The 20354-nt window shown below is 37.5% G+C and overlaps 1 protein-coding gene across 1 annotated transcript in view; it reads right to left on the reverse strand.

Annotated features, from left to right (window-relative positions):
• The window catches only part of LOC132909177 (uncharacterized), a 41398-nt gene extending 22175 nt beyond the window's left edge, over positions 1-19223 (reverse strand). Inside the window, exons 1-3 of the mRNA XM_060963836.1 lie at positions 18436-19223; positions 1412-1472; positions 88-205 (exon numbers count right to left, since the gene is read on the reverse strand). Of these exons, the coding sequence (XP_060819819.1) occupies positions 88-205; positions 1412-1464 (171 nt within the window). The 5' untranslated portion in view covers positions 1465-1472; positions 18436-19223. The remainder of the gene's footprint in view (positions 1-87; positions 206-1411; positions 1473-18435) is intronic.
• Between the last annotated feature and the right edge of the window lie 1131 nt (positions 19224-20354).

Consider the following 20354-nt stretch of genomic DNA (forward strand, 5'->3'; position numbering starts at 1 on the left):
TCGGAGCAAAGAAAGTGGGAATTGGGTGTCGATTAAACTGGAATCGGATATAAATCAAAACAGCGAAGTTATTTAAACTTTACTTACCGTAGGTGTTGCGGAATGGCGGCGTGGTATCGGCGGTGGAGCGCCACTTCCGGCGGGTGGGGGTTCCGGAAGCAAGGACGTTCGTGCCGGTAACCCGACGCTGTGAATTCTACTCTGTCTGGAATTTCATAGGAAAATATTATCGCCAGAAGGACAAACGAGATCCATCGACGTATTTTAAAAATGAATGATGGTCTTTATGGTCTCTCGTTATAAGCCTCTTGATAAAGAGGAGGCAAAGGGCATCGGTAATTCGCAAAGATATCAATTACTTATTACTCGCGCGTCTTTGATGGATCAGGCTCGCTAATTAGCTCGATTCAGCGCGTGCCCTTTTAACGGTATAGTTTCCTTTGTAGAAACGCTTCACTCGAAATCCGTCCTTCAAAGTGGAGTCATGGAGGTTCTAGATCCGGGATAATTAATGCCTCAATTAATATCGAGGACGAACGCCGCGGAATCATGTGACAGTACGAGCTTGATACATCAAGTGTTGGAAACATGTTTAGAAGTTGGTAACGAGGACGTTTGCAGCTCGAAGAAGCTGGTAATTAGGGACACGAACTTCATTAATCCTTCGTATTAATCATTTGCCTTTCGTATAAATTAAGAAACTCGTGTCAAAAACAGCCCTTGTCAAATTTTTCCATTTTCTATCATAATGTTCCAGTAACCAGAAGCAAGACACGCAGCATGATAAAATTCATATTGTAAAAAATGATCCGTGTCTTGATTTATTGTGGAATAAATTATAAACCGGTTCTATGAACATCATACTTGTTATCTGATACGCAACTTCGTAATTTAGTTACATTTAATTACAGACGTAAATATATAAGCATGAATATTTTGTTGAATATTTTCTTCTTAATGAGAATAGAAGCGTATTGACCAATAATTAAAAGAATTGAGTATCCTTTTGCTTTCCTGAAAAAAGACACACACAGACAAGAGTCGTTTTCTTATAAGCTTCGATTTCTGGAAAGTAGTTGGATGAGAATTTTTTTCCTACGTTGTTTTCGCGGCTCGCGTTTCCTTTCGAGTTTTACAATCAGTAATGCAATTAAGGGTAGAAAGTGGAAACTTGGCGATTAAATATCCCGCTGCGTTTATACCAAGTTCTCGGTTACAAAGTAACGAGGTAGAGAAAAAAGTTTCTGACACCATCTAATACGAAAAACAAATGGTTCGAGGGCAATCAGATTTGAAAAAGTTATCCCACTAAACGCGTGAAAATTTGAAAAAAAGAGACGATGACGAATCGACCCGATTTTCGAGGAGTCCTCGACACCAAGTAAATCAAGAGCAATTACTTTTTAATTACCTTGGCTGACGCGTGGGACTCGTATCACCGCCATGTGCCTCCGTTCCAGACATTTTAAGCGCTGCAATGAACGAGAAAAAGGTTCGAGTATCAGTGAACGATCACGTCGCCGGAAGTCGTGCAGGAGTTACAGCGAATCGATCGCGCGAACGAACGTCAAAATCAACTGATAAAACGACCTACCACACGTTCGCGTCCATTGGACGCGCGCCTCTTTGCTATCGGTTAATTACCTGACGCAATTATTACGCGTCCCATTTTCTCTCGTGCTGTTGAAAAGCGTAAAATCTATGCAAAACGTAATTCCATGCGTAATTGGAATTTTAATACCTAGTTACTTTACGAAAGTGTACAAACGATATGTAAAGTTAAATTAGAAGTTGGTAAATCAAAATTAATTTCCTTGGATAAATAGGTTGTTCTTTGAAAAATAAAAAAGGAATCACGAATCAAGTAAATAAAAAAATTAATAAAACGTAGTATTACCTCGCTTTAAAAATGTGAACTAGATTCCATGGTACGAGTAACGTGATTTGAAAAATGTCAAAATCTTAGTTGTCTGATTATTTTAAATTTCAATATACAGTTTTCTTATGAAAAGGTTGTGACTGCCGTCGTAAACGATACATAAAACTAAATTAAAATACGGCAAAAGATAATCCAGCTAACAAGAGTGTAAACTAATTTCCTCGAAGAATAAATCTCCTTTACAAAGACCAAAAGCGATTCGAGTAAACACAAAACGAATAGGAACGAAATTACGATTCACGTTAGAAATATGAACGAAATTCCATCCATTTCATGTACAACGTCTGTACAAAAGGACACAAGTGGGTCACGTGCTCTAAAATAAAGAAAAAAAGAGTGACGCGGTTCCGTCGGCGCTTGTTCGAGCAAACAGACTAGACGGTTCGCGCATGGTGACAGTGCTACTTCGGCTCACTATCAGGCGAAAGCACTATTCAATTTCCTGCTATCTCATCGGCCTGTGCACCCTTCCACGAGGGTTGGCTCTACCAGACTGCAGCCGAGGGATCGATGTGCCGGAACCCACCCCCGCGTTCTCGACAAGAGCACTCCGCGCCTCTCTGTAACACTTCCGTTTTAAATACGCGCCATATTCGTGTACCCCTTTTGTCCTACGCTGTCCAGGCGGACACGATTTTTCCATTCGAACGACTATTAAAGACGGCGATTAATTTAAATTCGTAGCCACTTCTGCAGAGTTTCTTTAATAATACTTGAGCGGTGTTTGACCTCTCGAGAATGCTGGAACAGTAAATTTTGATAATAGGAGGAAATTACGGAAGTGACTTAGGTGCGAGTTCTTTAGCGTAGAAGGAAAATTTTTTAGCAAAAAGAATTCGGAATTTAAGAATCTTTTTGTCATTTTAGTTTTGATGAAGATATATCGATGAAGTCGATGCATTTTCTGGAGTAGGGATGTTTATGCATTTATAGGAAATTCAAAGGTGGAAAGGTTTAAATAATATCGCGTATCCTTGCATCGATTAATTTTAATACATCATCTGCAAAACTAGCGAAACCGTGGCTATTTCAACGTCATGCTTACGAGTCTAAATACTTCCATCTAGATACACTAAATCGTATCTGCTTTCCAGTTAACAGCTTTTCAAATCCCATAGATCTTTTCCATCGAGCGTTCCATTGACGTGTCATTCAAGCGAGCGATTTACGACGCGTTATCATCGTTCTAAATTTACTGTATAACTATACTTTGTTATCTATATTTTGCAAAAATATTTTCGCTTTTTTACGTATCTGTATTCGCCAGTCTAGCTAACCTTGTAAATACGTGTATTTTAACGGGCTGATCCCCGTATACAGATAAATAAATAAATATCTACGTAAAAATACATATAATATTTAGTGAAATATTCAGAAAATGAAAGAATTATTTATTAAGTTTCATTCTTTTAGTTGTATTCATAGCAGCACGAATTTTTAGTTAACATGCAGAGTCTACCTATTTAAGGAAACGAATGTTACCTTAGCGTTGACTTAGAATTTAAATAATTTCTTAACATTTCTATTATCTTGCTAACACATACACTCACCGTAAAAAACGAAGTAACTCGTTAAAGCCCTACATAAGCTTCTTTCTTATATTCGTACAAATATTTTTCGTGAATATTCGCATTCTACTGACAGCGTATCTAAAATAAGGATAATATTTTATATTTTATAATAACTCAAAAATATTCGCGATCCTTTGACGTTCGGTTTGAAAGTAAGGCGCATTAGTATACGAATCACGAGGATAAGAATTCCAAAGAAGAGTCTTCCGTTTTTCAAACGTCTGCTCCGAACAACTCTTTCCTTCTACCTGCGTCGTAAACCTCTGGGTCAAGATGATCCTGACCCACATGTCATCCATTGAATAAAAATCCTCCTGACCTACATACGATTTGACAATCGATTTTTTTACTGTGCCAATGATTTCGCAGGGTCGTTTAACTGGCGAAACGATATCTAGTTAAGTAGAAGATTGAATAGACGTCTGTTGGCCTATTGCAAGCTCGGCACGTTGTTTCATTAATTTATTAAAGAAACTTCGAGCGATATGAGGCAACTGAGGAGGAGCTTTTCGAGTTATGGGCGTTTCTCGAAATATTTTTCCGATTGTCGCATTTTTATAATCTACAAAAATTACTATACACGCCGGTAAATTATTATTGTTGTATTGCCATAATTCAATTAGATACAAGCAAGTTGATAAAAAAAAGGTATTTTTTGAGAAACGCGCTTTTTCGGTTTAATGTATTTCAAATTACAAAAGATATACATTTAAAGAAATTCTAATTTTCACGACAGAGTCGACATAGAATTTTTATCTTAATTCTTTTAAACAATGCGTTTTTTTTAATCTATCTTTTGTACTTCGCGTAAATACATGGGATTCGATGAATATCGCTCGTATAAAATAAAAATGGAAGAAATGTTATCTGCAGAATTCTCGTTGCTTTCGTAGTTATGTTGAAAAGTGCGAAAAGTTAGGACATTAAAAACTTATTGTCATTTTTGGATAAAAACAATGCTATAAAATTAGGAAGAATTCTGCCCGATAAATATTTTTAAAAACTTTTATATCCATTTTTATTGCTTTATAACTACTTAAATGTGCGTTTAATGAGATATTGCACATATGTAATTACCTTCAATATTATAATGTAACGAGAAAACCAGCTATTCAGAAAAAAGGTAATCCAAAGTCATTTTTTTTTTTTTTTTTTTTTTTTTTTGAAGCTTCATTATTTTTTACTGAAATTAAAGTAGTCGTTTTTTTTCTTTTCATGTCATTTTATTCTATATTAAAAATGAAATTTGTACAGTATCGATTTTATAGGTTTTTCATAAATATCGCGATTCCATAAACGATGGAGAGTTTCAATTTTGAACATTTCAGAAGCACGATTTTAGCAGATGCGCCGGTATTCCAAATAGCTGCTCAATTTTAGCCTTCAGCTAGTTTAATGGCAAGAATTAAAGAGAAGATCCTAGAATCGCGACACTTCGCGAAACCTCGATGCTTTTCATTATGTCGCCATTTATGTATATCGCACGCTTGGCGAATTTTATTGCATTTATTCCACGTTTCCTTGTGAAAGACACATATAACAATTTACGAGTTGACACATAAATGGATTCCTTTGTTGTATTGCCGAGAGGAGACATGATGTCACGATTGTTGGAAATGTTCGGAATACAGCGGATATGGAGGTTGAAACTTTGTCGGTGTATTTGGCGTAGGCACAATGAAGCTAATCAGCATTCTAAGCATCTCATTGACATGCAACGTCGACAAGCAACACAGTTTTAGGGGTCAATTACACCGACGACGAGAAATTAACTCGCTGATTCACAAGGACTTCTATTGCTCTCTCGAACCATCAATGATAGAGAATAAACTACTACTTAATTCTATAGAGATACAGAAAATTGTATAACTCTAAATTTACATTTTTACCATTAAATTCTTCATGTTAGTTTCTACAAATTCAGAAAATTATATAATTCTAAATGTACAGTGTTAAGATTACTCGGAAAAATTCCGCGTCCCAAATTTCATCGCTTAAAATTCTATAAATATTAAATTATTCTCTGTCACTAAAATCTCTTTTTGACATCAGACGTCCTTCTTTCTTCAATACTGACACTTAATCAGAGATTGTTTCTTACGCAGGCAAATTAAATGAAATCGGTTGCTATCGTCACCTGCGTTGTGACCATTTTTCCGAATTTTTCTCCAACCGATACCCCACGATGGGAAAATGTAAATTTCGCGGAATCATAGCGAATATCGAATTTTAATAATTCCTCGAACCGCGGAATGAAATTGCGGGGGCCAATGAGAGGAAAAAAGTAAATTACCATGGCCCTGTGAACGAATTTCAATAATAAAGAGAACGTAATATTCGACGACCTGGATCCACGGCTCGTATAGTCAATGATATCCTCGAGTTTCTTAAGCCTAGTCGCGAGTCTAAGGAACCGAATCTCGCGTTTGATGCTCTTTATGAAAATGATTCAATAAAATCGACGAGTCTCTTTCGTTTCTGAGTAATACATATATTAAAATGATGTTGCTTCACTGTATCTTCGCTCGTTTTATTATCGAAGCACCTAATCAAAATTCTTCTCCAAATTAATGTTCCAATAAAATTTTCCAAGCAAAACTTTCGTAACAAGTGGTGCAATTTGTGGTTGTACGTAAGTTATATAACAACCCGGGTTGCTTTCCGATATTACAAAGACAAAAGCACACGTGTGGCCCATCCGAGAAATTTATATTGAAACGCAAAGTTAGCCCTGATTCAATTAGATACGTATGAATGAACATTGTATTTAATTATCCCTGGGGAAGAAAAATCAGTTTAGACGAGGCGTTGATGGAAACCGGAGCGCGTAAGTAGAATCAGACGTTTCCATCAGACCAGACGTAGTACAACTTATTCATTGAATTTTCTACAAGTTTCTGTCATTAATTAACCCTTACCGTTATTTTTTCATAAAAAACGAAATGTTTTAAAATATCAATGACTAAGAACGCTCTATTTCGTAACACATTTAAAGAAATTAATCTAGATATGTTTATTATTCTACAGAAAATACGATTGCGAAATAAGTAATAAAAGTTTCAAGATCTCTTCGGTAATGTTTTTCTACTGTTGGCATTGCTCAACCTTCGTTTTGGAAAGATGATTATTATCCATAAAAATTTCATCGACAAATTCGTTAGAACCATTTGAAAATAAAAGAAATATAAAATTATTCTGAAAATTATTAGAAGAAGTTCAGGTATAGCCAAGTTAAAACGATCTTCCAAAAGATCTAACTCACCAACATCCAGAATCTTTTGCATACACGCACGAACCCAATCGGCAGTACAAAACTCTTAACAAGCAAAAAATACCAAAGAGGAAACAATATCTGTTTCAGTCGAGAGAGGAATCACTCGATCGGGGATTAATTCGTACGTCAGCTTCGACGGGTCCCGGACACGCTGTTGACGCACCGATGCTGCGCGCTTTATCAAACGCTGAGAAACGGCGAGTGTCAACGCGCGATTGTCAACTGGTCGAAGTTGGATTATCAGCTGGTCCCATCGCGGGACCGGTTTTCGGATTAGAGTGGCCGACGAAACTTCGTATCACGTTGCGGCGTATCGATCGTTCCGACGGGGCGGGACACGAAAGGAAATATCGATGGTCCGGAAAATCCGTCACCGATCGAGACAGAGTCTAGTTCGATTCTAGCTCGACTCCATGCTCGCTTACCCAGAGCCACGCCACTGCAAACTAATCGAATACGGGTTGATCGTTGCGCGCGTTTCCTCATTGAAATAATCCCTCGAAAAGATACAAAAGAAGGCTGCGAAGTTACACAAAACTCGGCCCGCACCAACCGTTTACATTACGATCGATACATTGATTGTACCAAGTTACATAATAAATTACATAAACTTACATAATAATAAACGCAACAAACAGCTTCTGAGGCAACAAAAAGCTTAGGAACTCGTGGAAGGAATCGCATGTATACTTAGAGAAACTGTTAAACTGACAATTAATCGAACCGTAAGACAACTCACTCGGAAGATCGTAATGCTCATAAATCATAAAATACGTAATATTTGCAGAGCCCATTAGATTGCTTCTTCCTCGAACAAGGCCAATACCACTCTCGCCTATCGCGTTATTTAAAATGCAAAGCGTTTAGAAGCCAGATTAATCAATCTCACGAATTGAAAACTATGGAACAATCTTAAATTTACCTTGAAACGTAGTATCTATTATGTATACTATCTTATTGAAATTAGTGAATTTATAGAAACAAACCAGTTGTTTCTTGAGAATTGAACATCAACCGCGCACTTGTGTAATAGAATTGAGAAGCTGAGAAAAGGTAGAGCTAATTACTTAAGCTTGCGAGAGGCTCATTTATCGTTGGTGCTTTCATGAGAGCTAAAAAGATGATACGCAGTCGTACATGATTTCCCAGACGCTTTACACTTACCTGAAAATGTAATTTCGTCCATTTGTGTAATGGATCGTAGTGGATGCTGGGGAAATACCTGCGATCGAGAAGCTGCGAGTCTCGTCAAAGCGACCAATAAATGCCAACCACAGGAACGCGTACGAACGGAACACAAACAGAGCAAATGAAGGGCTAAGATTCCCAAAAGACGCTTCAGAATCTCATTGTCTGATAATTGGCGTATCTCCGCAGCGAAATCTCGAAACAACGAGGGCCTTGGAAGGGCTCCACGTCCCCACGGAGCTTTTTTCTCTCTCCTTTCTTCTCTTCGTGCCTCGATCCCTTCTCATTTTTGTCGTCGACGACAGCCGTCGACAGGAATCCGTGCGTTTTGAAAAATTAATCTCGTTACTACGCTTGACACGATGCTCGTTTTTTATGACGATTTTTATGAGACGTCGTTATATTATTTTGAAATAATGAGCGGAGTGGGCGGCTAGACGGTTATCGTTTCCATGAAATTTGATATTAAAGCTGGGTCGTAAAATTTGATGAAACAACTGTTCATAGAATTGTCGGTTAGAACAATATGCTGCGCGTAATATCATCGCGCGTTGCTTAATCCATTCGTTGAGTAAGCGTAAAATTTGTAATGTTTATGTCACAAGTGACATAACTCGAACAAATTTCGCAGGAAAAGCGGGAAACGTTTTAGAAGCTTACAAAAAATTATTTACTGAACGGAGGGAAACAGCCTCTTTGAAACATTGACCAAATACTATTGCTGTAATTATCCAGTTTTTAAATTCTCCTTCGATGGTTTAGACGTTTTTTTAATCGAGTCAAACGGACTGAATTATTTCGAGTTGCGATACTTTTGAAATAGATGAAAATAGAAAGAAATCGCACGATATTGCTATACTACAATTACTATTACTTTCAGTTCATGTTTAATCTACTTGTGCAAACATTCATGACAGAGAAACTAACTTCCTAAAAATATTATTTCAACATTACTCTCGTATTGAATTAAAGTCACGAAAATAAACATAAATGGACGTGGCGCGTTCTCCACGCTCAATTCTAAGACCATTTCTTACCAAAACGAGCGAAAAGAGCAAGCTCGGGGATCGTAAATCATTTATCAAACGATGCACGCAATACCTGTTGAACGTTTGAACGGATGGAGTGCATCGTCTGACTCGATTCGATTATTTTAATGCAATTCTTTTTAATGCGAAACTCGACAGGAGCAACAAAATAGACGAACTAACGAGAGCCTCTTATCCCTGTGAAAGGTCTCAGACGTTAAATCCAGCGCTACGTGCTCGACAAACGAATCCTCCAATTTCAATATTAAAATCCATTCAATCTCTCGCTGTGTAATATTCCCCTTTTGCCTGGCCAACATAGTCCCACCGTTTAAATAATCGATCAAACTGCGCGTGTGTTTTAACCTACTTCAATTATTCATCCGACAGTTAATTAGGCCCAAGCCCGGCTCGTTACTGCATTCGCCAGTTGTAGTCCAAATTTTCAAGTACATATTACCAACACTTCGTGTACGTTTGCACGATGAAATTTATGTCTGCGATTACGTAATCGTTGATGTAAATTCGTTATTTCATTGTTTGGATTATATACTTCTATTATTCTGACTGCAAAAACACTAGTATTCGTCAAAATGATAAATTACAAATTTGTTAATATTACAGTACTTATGACAAAATTGAGAAAATTTTAGTATTGTTGAGGTAGGCATCCGTGATTAAATTGTGGATTTTTTTATGCAGATCCATATTTTTGTCTATCGCACAACTAAGGAAATCTAAATATTGCAGAGATTTAAATATCAGAAAGAGAACTCTGTAATCATGTCATACGTATGTCATATTAAATGAATAAATGCACAAATTAGCAGATTAGCAATAACGTGTAATTAATTATCTACGTTATATTAATTTAATTGTAATTGTTTATGTATAATCTATTTAGATTACAGGTTGGTAATTCTAGCATTAACGCGACAAGTACTCGCAACGTATGGATCAGTTCTCTCGGACAAGCAATTCTTTGTTCAACGTTCCATAAGATGACCACTATGGGATGATAGATTCTGTTACTTTTTACACCTTCGTGATTCTATAAGAATATTTGTAGAACGAAAATTAAATTCCTGGCCCCAAGTATAAATCACATTACAATTTCATAAGATGATCGATCTCTTAAACTCTTGCCATAGTAGCTACTTAAGTCACTGTAACTTCTTCATTACTGTAACATCATGTCAGTCGACGTAATATTAAAACATTATATGTAATTTATATTTGAAAGTGAAATTAGAATTCAATCTAAATTTTATTACGAATAGAGCTTGTTTTAATTAAATCAGATCTGTAATCTATGTCATGCTGCAACCAAATGAAATTCCTTACGTTTCATAAAACTACCATTCTTGGTTTGTTAAAATATCTTGTATACTATTTCGAAACTGAATAATTGAAGTTCTATCATTTTCTTCGCTCCATCTTCGTCTGGTTTCATTCAATTTAAGATACTCATTGCCGGTCATTATTTTGTAGTGATCCGAGTAACTTCATTTAGAAGATAATATTTTGAAAAACGAAGAAATGGTCGACATTTTGATTACAGAAAGGCAGAAAAATCAGTCCACTAACTTACTTACTTATGTCTGACAAATTCGCTTTCATTTTACTTAACTTTGCATTCCCCTAAAATCATTTTTTAATTGCTATGTAATCAAAATTACAATTATTCAAATCGAGCTTTACTGTGAGTTAGATCTATAATTTATAATTTAGAGCTTCTACTAAATCAAAAATATAATCCAAAGATTAGAAAAAATATACTATAAACAAACAGAATTCCTCCTTTCCCACAAAAATTCTCCTATCAAATTATTTACTGGTGTTCGATAAATAAGTTCCTATTTCACTTAATAACTTCACATTCCCTTAAAATCATTTTTAAATTGCTATATAATAAAAATTATAATTATTCATTACAATAATTCAAAGACTGGAATAAAATTTGCTATGAACAAGTAGAGTTTCCCCTTCTTCGCAAAAATCATTTTATCAACTTACACACTGATGTCTGACAAATATGCTCCTATTTCACTAGACTTTGCATTCTGCTAAAATCACGGAAGCCTTAGCATCGAATAAAGACGTTCGGGCATTTACATACAAATACCGATTTCACCATTCTCCAGCGGGTTCCCGGGGCTTGTTTACCCATTTATATCGTTGAGTAGACTCTATCGATTCGGAGCATCGACGTCCGTATTCGGCTAACGGCGAGTCACAGCCGCGATTTGCATACGATTAGGCATATAGAGCGCATCCAAATAGAGGGTGAGAGAATATGTGGCAGCGATTTCTCGATCTTATCACAGTTGCTTCCATTTTCCTCGTCCTTTTTCATCCGGCTTTCCCAGTTCCGTGAACACAAATCCGACCCGAGAATCCGTCGGCGATAGGTGTATAGAGGTTCACCACCGTTGTACCGGCAGATCCTGCAAATCCTCCGAGCCCCGAAGCTGTATGCGAGGAACTACAATGGACAGCCTTACCGTGGAATACGCTGAAAAATCCGCATCGACCCACATAGTTGAGAAGACGACGGGTTTGAGCTTAATTGACGTCGATATCGTGCCATCGACTAAGATTTCAAGATATTTTTATGTTTGAAGATTTGCAAGGAATTGGACATCCGATTGATAAAATTTGGACTCGAAGAGGTGGAAAGTAGAATAAGTGTATTTTCTTCTAGATATGAGATAATCATAGGTAATGATACACAGGATTTGTTCTTATTTAGAGGAGAAATGCTTCCTTCATGACGGTAATGATATTTATTGTTTAAAACTACACAGAGATTCTTCTATTTAGATTCTATTTATATTATCCAATTTAAAAATTCTAACACTTATACTAATAGAAACTCAATCGACGACGAAATTGAGACAAACGAATAGAGCAAGAGCGTTTGAGTAACGATAGATATTAGCATCCAAAAATATGTAACAAATTTATCTATCTGATTAAAAGAATTTTGCATAACACATGGTATCCAGATCCTGAAATTAGTGATAGAAACTATCGGAAAAAATGACGATAGTTCAAGAAACTATGACAGAAAATTCGTGGAGACAGATATGAATGCTTTGTTCGGTATAGTGGCAAGTGAAACGCTGTTAAGTAGCTTGATCACTATTCGGCGGACCATTGTCAAGAAGGTCGACCCACGCTCTTGACAATGCCTAACACAGCACCAGCCGAAACGTCAAGAGAGATCCGCTCGTAGAGCAAATAAACTTTCGAGCATCGCTGATGGGAAATTACAAGGGGGAGCTCGAGTGGGATCCTCGTTCTCCTTATGTCGGAGATATTAACTGAATTACTACTTGCTTTCGGAAGAAGCAATCACTACTGTTTACTTGCTCCGAATTGCTGCTTGCTTGTGAGAAGAAACAATCGTGTTTAGAATTTAATTACAACGAGTCATTGCGACCAATACGATTACTATTTACCGAATAAAAAGATTACTATTTATGTTTATAGAGGTTGCTAGAAAACTCATTAGTTTAGACATGCTTGCTGCAGAAGCATCGTAGCAAGAAAATTTTATGTTGCGATTAATTTTATTTTTCCATTTGAATGTTCGGAATACTAAATGAGCAATAAACATGGTTTTAAAATTGAAAACTGCACAGGAAAAATAAAAGATCGAATATGGAAAATGTGGCGTTATTTTAAAACCTGTAAAAAAAAAAAAAAAAAGAAATCCAAACATTTATAAAATTAAACAAGCTTATTAAACAAGACTCATAGAGTGTCTTTAAAATATTCCAACATTCTAACTAACTGAGAATGGTGTCGCAGCGTATCATAGACAACGTTATTTCACGATGTTCGAAATAAATCTCTCAAAATTCCAGTATAAAGTCACCGACGGCGGAAAAAGCATAAATTCAAAAGAAAACGCGAAGCTGTCCCATCGATGACTGACGATTTCGTAGGAGAGGAGGACGCCGTCGTGGCAGATAGAAAATAAAGCCGACGTTTTCCGGCGCAGCATCATAAATCAACAGCGGACCGTTCGTCGGTCATAAATCAGGCTACAACTTTTCATATTTATTTCACGGTCCACGCTGATCGGTCATGCGTGGACATTGTGACACGTGGACCGGTCTCCGCTTCCTGACAGCCTATTTTCGAGCGAATATCGCGGGAATTTGCATCAGTGACGCGGCCCCGCGTAAAGAAGAGCAAACAAACGACCCGTGAGCTTATTTGTTTTTTATTTCGGCCGGACAAAATTCCCGCTTCCACGTTTCTGTATCGATGCTCTCTCGTGAGCCCCGTTCAATTTCAATTTCGAAATCTCTGACGAGTGACGAACGACGATTCGGTCTTAATTTCCTTGCCTGTCGAGATTGATATTTGCTAGATTTTAGAGATCATTGTTGAGAGATACGAAACCCATACTTTACAAAAGTGCAAGGATGACAAAGAGAACAATTTAAAATTTAAATAAAGAAGCTGGTAGAAGAATATGTTCAATTGATGTAATCACGGTGGAGCTCCACATAAACGTAAGCATAATTAATGAGATTTTTATATCCAATTATAAATTTATATAAAAATAATTGAATGCTTTTTAATAATTTTACTTCGTTTGCTTCAAGTATAAAAGGTGATTGTTGCATTGTTTGTATACAACTCTGGAATTATATGGGAAAAGATTGAAAGAGAACTTAAGAATACAATTTTCTCTAGATCCTGTATATTGTAATTTAAAAGTGTTTCAACTCGCAAAGATCCAGCGCTTCGAAGCTAAGTTCCACGGACAGTATCGATTCCTTTCTTGTAAAATATGGCACGGCGTTGTCTTACACGCTCGTAGACACGGAGCTTAGCAGTGTCGCGCTGCAAGAAACGACGGGGAAGAAATTTTACGAGATCGAGCCACCCGCGGGAGCCATAATTTTTACGCGATCGATCCCCCATATTTCTTTAATCCGAACCATAACCACGATATGACTTTACGCGGACATTTCACACGCGTCGCAACGTTGCGACAAAGGGAATCTGAGCAAAGTACAAGACAATCTCTTTTCCATTATCTTCAAATAAATACTAAGGAAATCCTAGGACTGTAAGAATAGTCGTTTATTTACGTGAGATCCGATTATATCGCTTTTAAAAATTGAAATTACCGAGAATCATTTCTTATCTGGCTTCGTTAAGCTTACCTCCCTAATTACTGTTGCTATTGTTATTCTGAAACTTTCCCTGGGATTAGAATAAATGTCTGTTTAATCGAGGTACAATTCTAATTGCAGCAATTACGAAATTCTACGAACAGCGTCGATTTTTTTCAAGAGGTGTTCGATTGGTATCACGAAAGAAATCTGCGTGGGAAGCCACGTCCTCGCCTCCTTTGAGTTGAAAAGCAACCTGACGCGAAAACAGAGAAAAGAAGCTATTGTTCACCTCTACGAGAACGAATTTCATGTCTCGAGTTTCCTAAGGCGAACTTCTTAGAACAATCTCTTTTTTTTTTTTAAAGAAATTAATATAAAATTCTAGATACTACTTCGTAGAAAGTCAAGATTCAGAGATCGTCAAACGTCCAAAGTTACAAGGCTACAGATTTCTTTTTTACAATCTTAGAATGTTGCGTCGAATAAGACAATCGAATGATTCGAACTTCCTAGAATTTACTTGCGAACTTAAATTTGCTTTATCATCGAACCTGTTACTATATTTCCCAGAAAAATGTATTAATTCGAATAATTTGTAAATAAAAATCGTGCAATTCCATTAGTAAATAATTCGTTTGTGCAAGAGTGTCCTGCATACTAAAAAGAATATCATCACCTGTTTACGTCACTAAGACGCAGTGCTATAGGTCAAGCAAGTAGTAGAAATTTATTTCGCCGTAACAATAGGGCTGAAACTCGTTCGAGGAGAGAGATAGAAATGTTCAGCGTAGATTGTCGAATGCATTAGTAATCTAGGCGGTCGAGGACGAGAAGAAAGGGACATCCGATACATTTGATCGAGCTCGTAAAAGGGCACATCCCTGAAATAGTCCTCAATATCCGTTCCTCGTATCTCGACCCGCCATTTTATAATGCAGCCCACATACAGCGTTTCAGCCTTGATTTCAGGTTTCTTTCTTTTTTTTTTTTTTTTTTTTTTTTTTTTTTTATTAAATGGTCGCCAATGGGAGGGCAAAAACGTGCCCGTTTTCGTTTCTTTGCGCATGGCTATCCTTGACCCTTCGGCTATTATGAGAATCCAGTTTCTTTCCCCTAGAGCTTTTATCAACAAGTGTGGAGAGTATAACGTTATCCAGGAAACATGAATCTACATAAATTATTTTTAAAAATCGTCTAGAAATTCTGGGCCATTCAGTTGTGCCGGTAAAACATAGAAAAAGATTTCGTGATTCAATAAAAAATTATTTAAGAGATTATTTAATTAATTAAAGAGCTTAGCTGGAAGTACTCAGTTTGAATGTATTTTTTCCGGAAACGAGATAAGCGCATAAGATCTTTATTTATCTGGAGGATCTTTTTAATGAATTTCTATATCTTTATGAGTGGAAACGGTAATACGTTTGAACATGTAAAAGTAGATTTCTCCTAACAGACTTTTTTACTAGAATTCAATCTCACTCCTAGTTACCTTAGATATAAAAACTTCCATGATAATACCACTTCTCTATTGAATCTTTCCACCTAACATGAAAGTGGACACGTGTGAAGCATAATGCGAAGAAGCTCGAATTAATTCCGAGGAACTCGAATTGTCGCTCGCAGGCTTTCGTAAAAAAAAAAGTGGCAAGTTCTTACTCGAGCAATTTCCCTTAACTTCAACTTCTTACTTAAAAGAAGTTGGCCAGATGGTGAGCTTTAGCCGGAGGAAGTGCGACTAGGGGAGTAACATTTGCAGTCGTAACTCGATTAAAGGAAAAAAGACAGAGTTACAGGAACGAAGCATAGAACTCTTCCCTTTCTTTCGTTGCTCCACTCTCCGAGGAAAATTTATCTTACGGATAAATTTCTCCTGCAGCTTTCGGATTAGAACTATTAATATTCGCGGAACTGAGTTCCCTACTTTTAATTTAACTTGCAAGATCGACGAGCTTCGCGAGGATGTTGAAACAAGTCGACTCGTCATGCCAATGCTTCCAACACCGTCTTCTGCGTCTGACATTCTCGTCATTCCGTTTGATTACATTCCTGAAAAGTGTAACGCCATGGCTCCTTGACGTTCCACGCTCCTAATATTCACCGGTATTACGTGGCACGCGGATAGTTATGTAATTTTGCGCGGACCAAAGTTGGCAGTGAGACTGTGCTTTAACATCGTTTGATGCTCTTTTTTCTACGCCGTTGAAATAAACGATACTGCGTTACTTGTACGATAACGTCCCTTCTCCCATCCTGCCGCTTTCATTGCCAGAGGATAGAATTCCCTGTAAATTTCTTAAGCTTTCTACCGCCAGCCGTAAATACGTGATATATGCGAAGAATGTCTTGGCCGTTTTGATATGTACATTTTTAACAAGTACAAACGTAAACAAACGGCATCTATATATCGCATAAGCATCAAGGGCGGATATATCGGTCAGCTGGCAACAGAAGGACTCAGGAAGGCTGTAGTTCTCCAATTCTTAGGTTCTGTCTTGCTTTCATTTTAAAAAACAAAAGGACCTTTAACCTTTTACATATGCACGATATCATACTTTAACAAGTTGTTTATTACCGTTTGCGTCGTTAACTACTATTTTTAATCTTGTCAAAATTAATTTTTTTTTTTATATTAGAATATATTTTCTTTGTAGGCACATCAAGAAATGTACGTTTCAATTATTATTTGATTACAAGCTTAGGAAATTCGAAAACTTGAGAACGTAAGAATGTACATAATATGCAAAAATGCATGAAATATCGAAAGCAATTCTACGAAGTAAGAAGTTACATTAATTACTACAAGGAGAATTTTTCCCACAGAGAAAATATTCGAACCTCAAAGGGTTCGTTTCTTAAGAAAACATTTAATGAATTTTTTGAAACGAAAAATTACAGATATCAATAATTATTCCCTCATATTTTCCTTAAAATTAGAAAACTTCTCAAGCAGTGAAAAATACAATTAGATCGAAAAAGTTGAGTTACAAAGATTGAAACGTTTTATGGTAATCTGTAGGTTTACATTGTAACATGTTCTGTTATAATGTTTGCGTAAATGTTATCGGTGCTAATATCCTCTCTATTGTCCCACTAGCCATCAGATGAAACACGATTTGCATGGAACCAGATCTCCAAAATCTGCATTCTATGGTAATCTCCGTTCGCCGTGTATCAGTGGTTGAGAATTAATTAATAGACGAAACTGGCAGGCTCGTGGACGTTCGTATGTTTGCCTTGTTACTGAAAGATTACGCCCTGAGCCATGCTTCGAATGCAATAATAAGATTAGCTTCTGTACTGGAACGCGTGTTTCTCACACTGAATTGATAAGAACAATCGCTCGAAAAAGTAGAGTACATCAATTTCAACGCAAACGATTTCGATTATCAACGTACATCTTTCGAAAGCTAAGAGTATCTAGATGAATACGGTTCTAGTATGAGCAAAATAGGAATGTGGAATAATAACGTGTAAGAAAGGATTAAAATACGATTATAATTTTGAATGATATATCAAAATAACGAGATACTCTTTGGACGTGGAAAATCGTTTCAAAAATGTTCAACTCGGAACATTAGCCAACACTGTTACGGTGTAACGACATTTCCGTATCTGTAGCTCGTAGAAAATTGCTCTGTGAAACGTAGTCGCAGAAAATATTTCAGACCGATGGTGGAAAAGAGTAGAAAACGATAAAACTGATCTTTTGAGAAGTAAATAGTTGTTTCAGACACACTATGTAACTCTAATATGTAATCTTCTAATATTTAAGATTACATATTTTTTATCATTAAACAGTAATTAAGTCTAAATTATAAGCAAAGTATAGAATTATCCGTTTCATTCGATTATTGTATACAAAATTAGATACCATTTAAAAGAACAATTCGTTTAGCTCGGTTTAATTGGAAACTACTCGATTTTCTCTTTGTCGATTCAGAAGTAACTTAGAGGTCTGGACGGTGAATTTCGCTAATTGTCATTGGTTTTCAATGGTTTCCCCGGTACCAAACAATGCTGGCCACGGAAAGTCGAAACCTGGCAAGCTACTAAACGTTGTGGCCTGTTAATCTGCGGAACGTTACCTCTTTTAACTAGAGGTTCGCAGCTTCGTGAATCCTTATAAAGGAAGCATCCCCTATTTTCGTCCCTTTGATATCGCTCTCAAATATCTACTATAAATATTATACCACCCCAAACGAGATTAATTCGCAAGCCAACTAACGAAAAAGACACGGCCAAGCTTTATAAATATTTAACAAAATTGAAAGATAGAAAAATAATAAAAGCTTACGAATTTGTCGAAGACGATGGCTGATTCTCGATCTTCAGGAACGGTCTCTTAAAGGTGTTAACGATCAGGATTCTCAGCTGCGAGTCGCAGAGGCAGCGTCGTCAGCGCGCCACTTGAAAAAATGTCTCGTCCCGCCGAGCGGATTTTCATCTTAGATTTCTGCCGCGAAAGGAACGCTGACGCGTCGATCAGCAGAATAATCGCGCAGCTTCTCGATCCATCTCTTCTACTGCGCGTAAGCTCGATCTTCATTGAATACGAACCCTTCGCATCCTATTCCGCGTTTTCATTCGATCCTCCCGGTGCCAGGCGTTCTTCTTCCAAACTTTACGACGTCCAACGTTTCCTCGATGAAGATACGAATACTTAATTTCAAATAGAACGAACCTATTGTCACGTTCGAGATTCCTCCTCTATTCTTCTTTCTCTACAAACTCGTGCAACTTCAAGCTTCTATCTTTTCGAATATTCTCTTGTTCCTGCCAGATCTACGCTTTTCTCGATCCGTTTAAATGATCGATGGATTATTTATGAATCTTCAAATTGCAGATCACTGAATTTCGTTGACGTACCCTCTTGAAACTGCTCGAAATCGCTCGACCTGGCACCAGGGTGATACAGGGACACTATCCGATTCTCGCAGGTCGCGTAAAATCGAGGATCGTTCTCGTTCGGGGCACACGTGGAGCGAACGTGCGTACTACATGCGTGGGTGGTAGCGTACTACTGAGTTTCACGCTCGCGAAAAGCCAATCTCGACTCACCCCCACCTGCGCCGCATCTGAGCGCCCTTCCAGCCCCTAGCTCGTCTTCGTCCCCTCTTGGCCGCTCCCGAGCTAACCCTCTCCTCAAAACGAGTTTGCGCCCCTGCCAGACTTTGCGTCTCCCTCTTTCACTTTCCCACTTTGCTTCTATTTCTTCCCTTCCCCATCGCCACTCGATCTGACCGCAGACAATGACACGATCACGATGCCGCGGCGGCCGAACAGGGCTAATGTAGCTTCCGATGTTCCTTTCGGTATCGCGAAGCTAAGAGAGGATCCAAGCGTTCCTTTTCACGATCGATTTTGTTTGTTAGTATAGAGGGATAAATGTGGCGAAAATTTTGGGGGAAAAATTTTTCTTCGGTGCTGTGGATATTATTTTCTTGATAGAGAGGGCTCGCTGTTTCTTCCTTCTTTTCTTTTTTTATTCTTCTTAGAGGGAAGGGAGATATTAATATTTGAAGATATCTTGGAAGGAAAGTATCGTGGTCGTACAACTTTCACTGCAAATATGGTTTCGCATGCTAAGCGATAGTTTTCGTACAGAATATTTCTTTTAAAGGAAAATATCTCGAAAACTGGCCGAATCTTCGACACGAAATAAAGTTTTACTCCCATCGAAAAATCCATAGCCAAGCGTATGGAGATTCAAAATGGTTAAACTTTGTAAAAACGTACGATTAAAAATATATGCTGATACGTAAACTCATATTCTTTAGCAATTTAAGAGATTATTTCAGAAATAAATTTAATTCTCTCCTTTATTCTATAATCTCTCCAACTTTTTACTAATTCGCAAAATTTCGGAAACCAACCTCGGCAGTCTTATCTCGAGTGATTCATTGATGCGACTACGGTTTCAGTTGGTCGGCGCGTGTGCATTTATCGCCGCCGATTGCTCACCCCAACACACGATAAATGTTTTATCTGTCCCGGTTGATCCCTTTCTCGTTCGCTTCCGTTGTTCCGTTCTTCTCCCTCTAGCGTACATAATTCTGCCCATGGGTGACTCCCTTTCGGTCAGAACTCGGAGCCAGGGCGCCATCCAGTCTAGCCAAATAAAAGTTCGGTGTCGTCGTCTGGTCTCGAGCGATCCCTGAATTCGGTGTGTCTATATCGAGATTAGGAACTGGGATGGCTCTAGCTTGGTAAAAT

Source organism: Bombus pascuorum, chromosome 7, assembly GCF_905332965.1.
Source record: "Bombus pascuorum chromosome 7, iyBomPasc1.1, whole genome shotgun sequence".
NCBI classification, from domain to species: Eukaryota; Metazoa; Arthropoda; class Insecta; order Hymenoptera; family Apidae; genus Bombus; species Bombus pascuorum.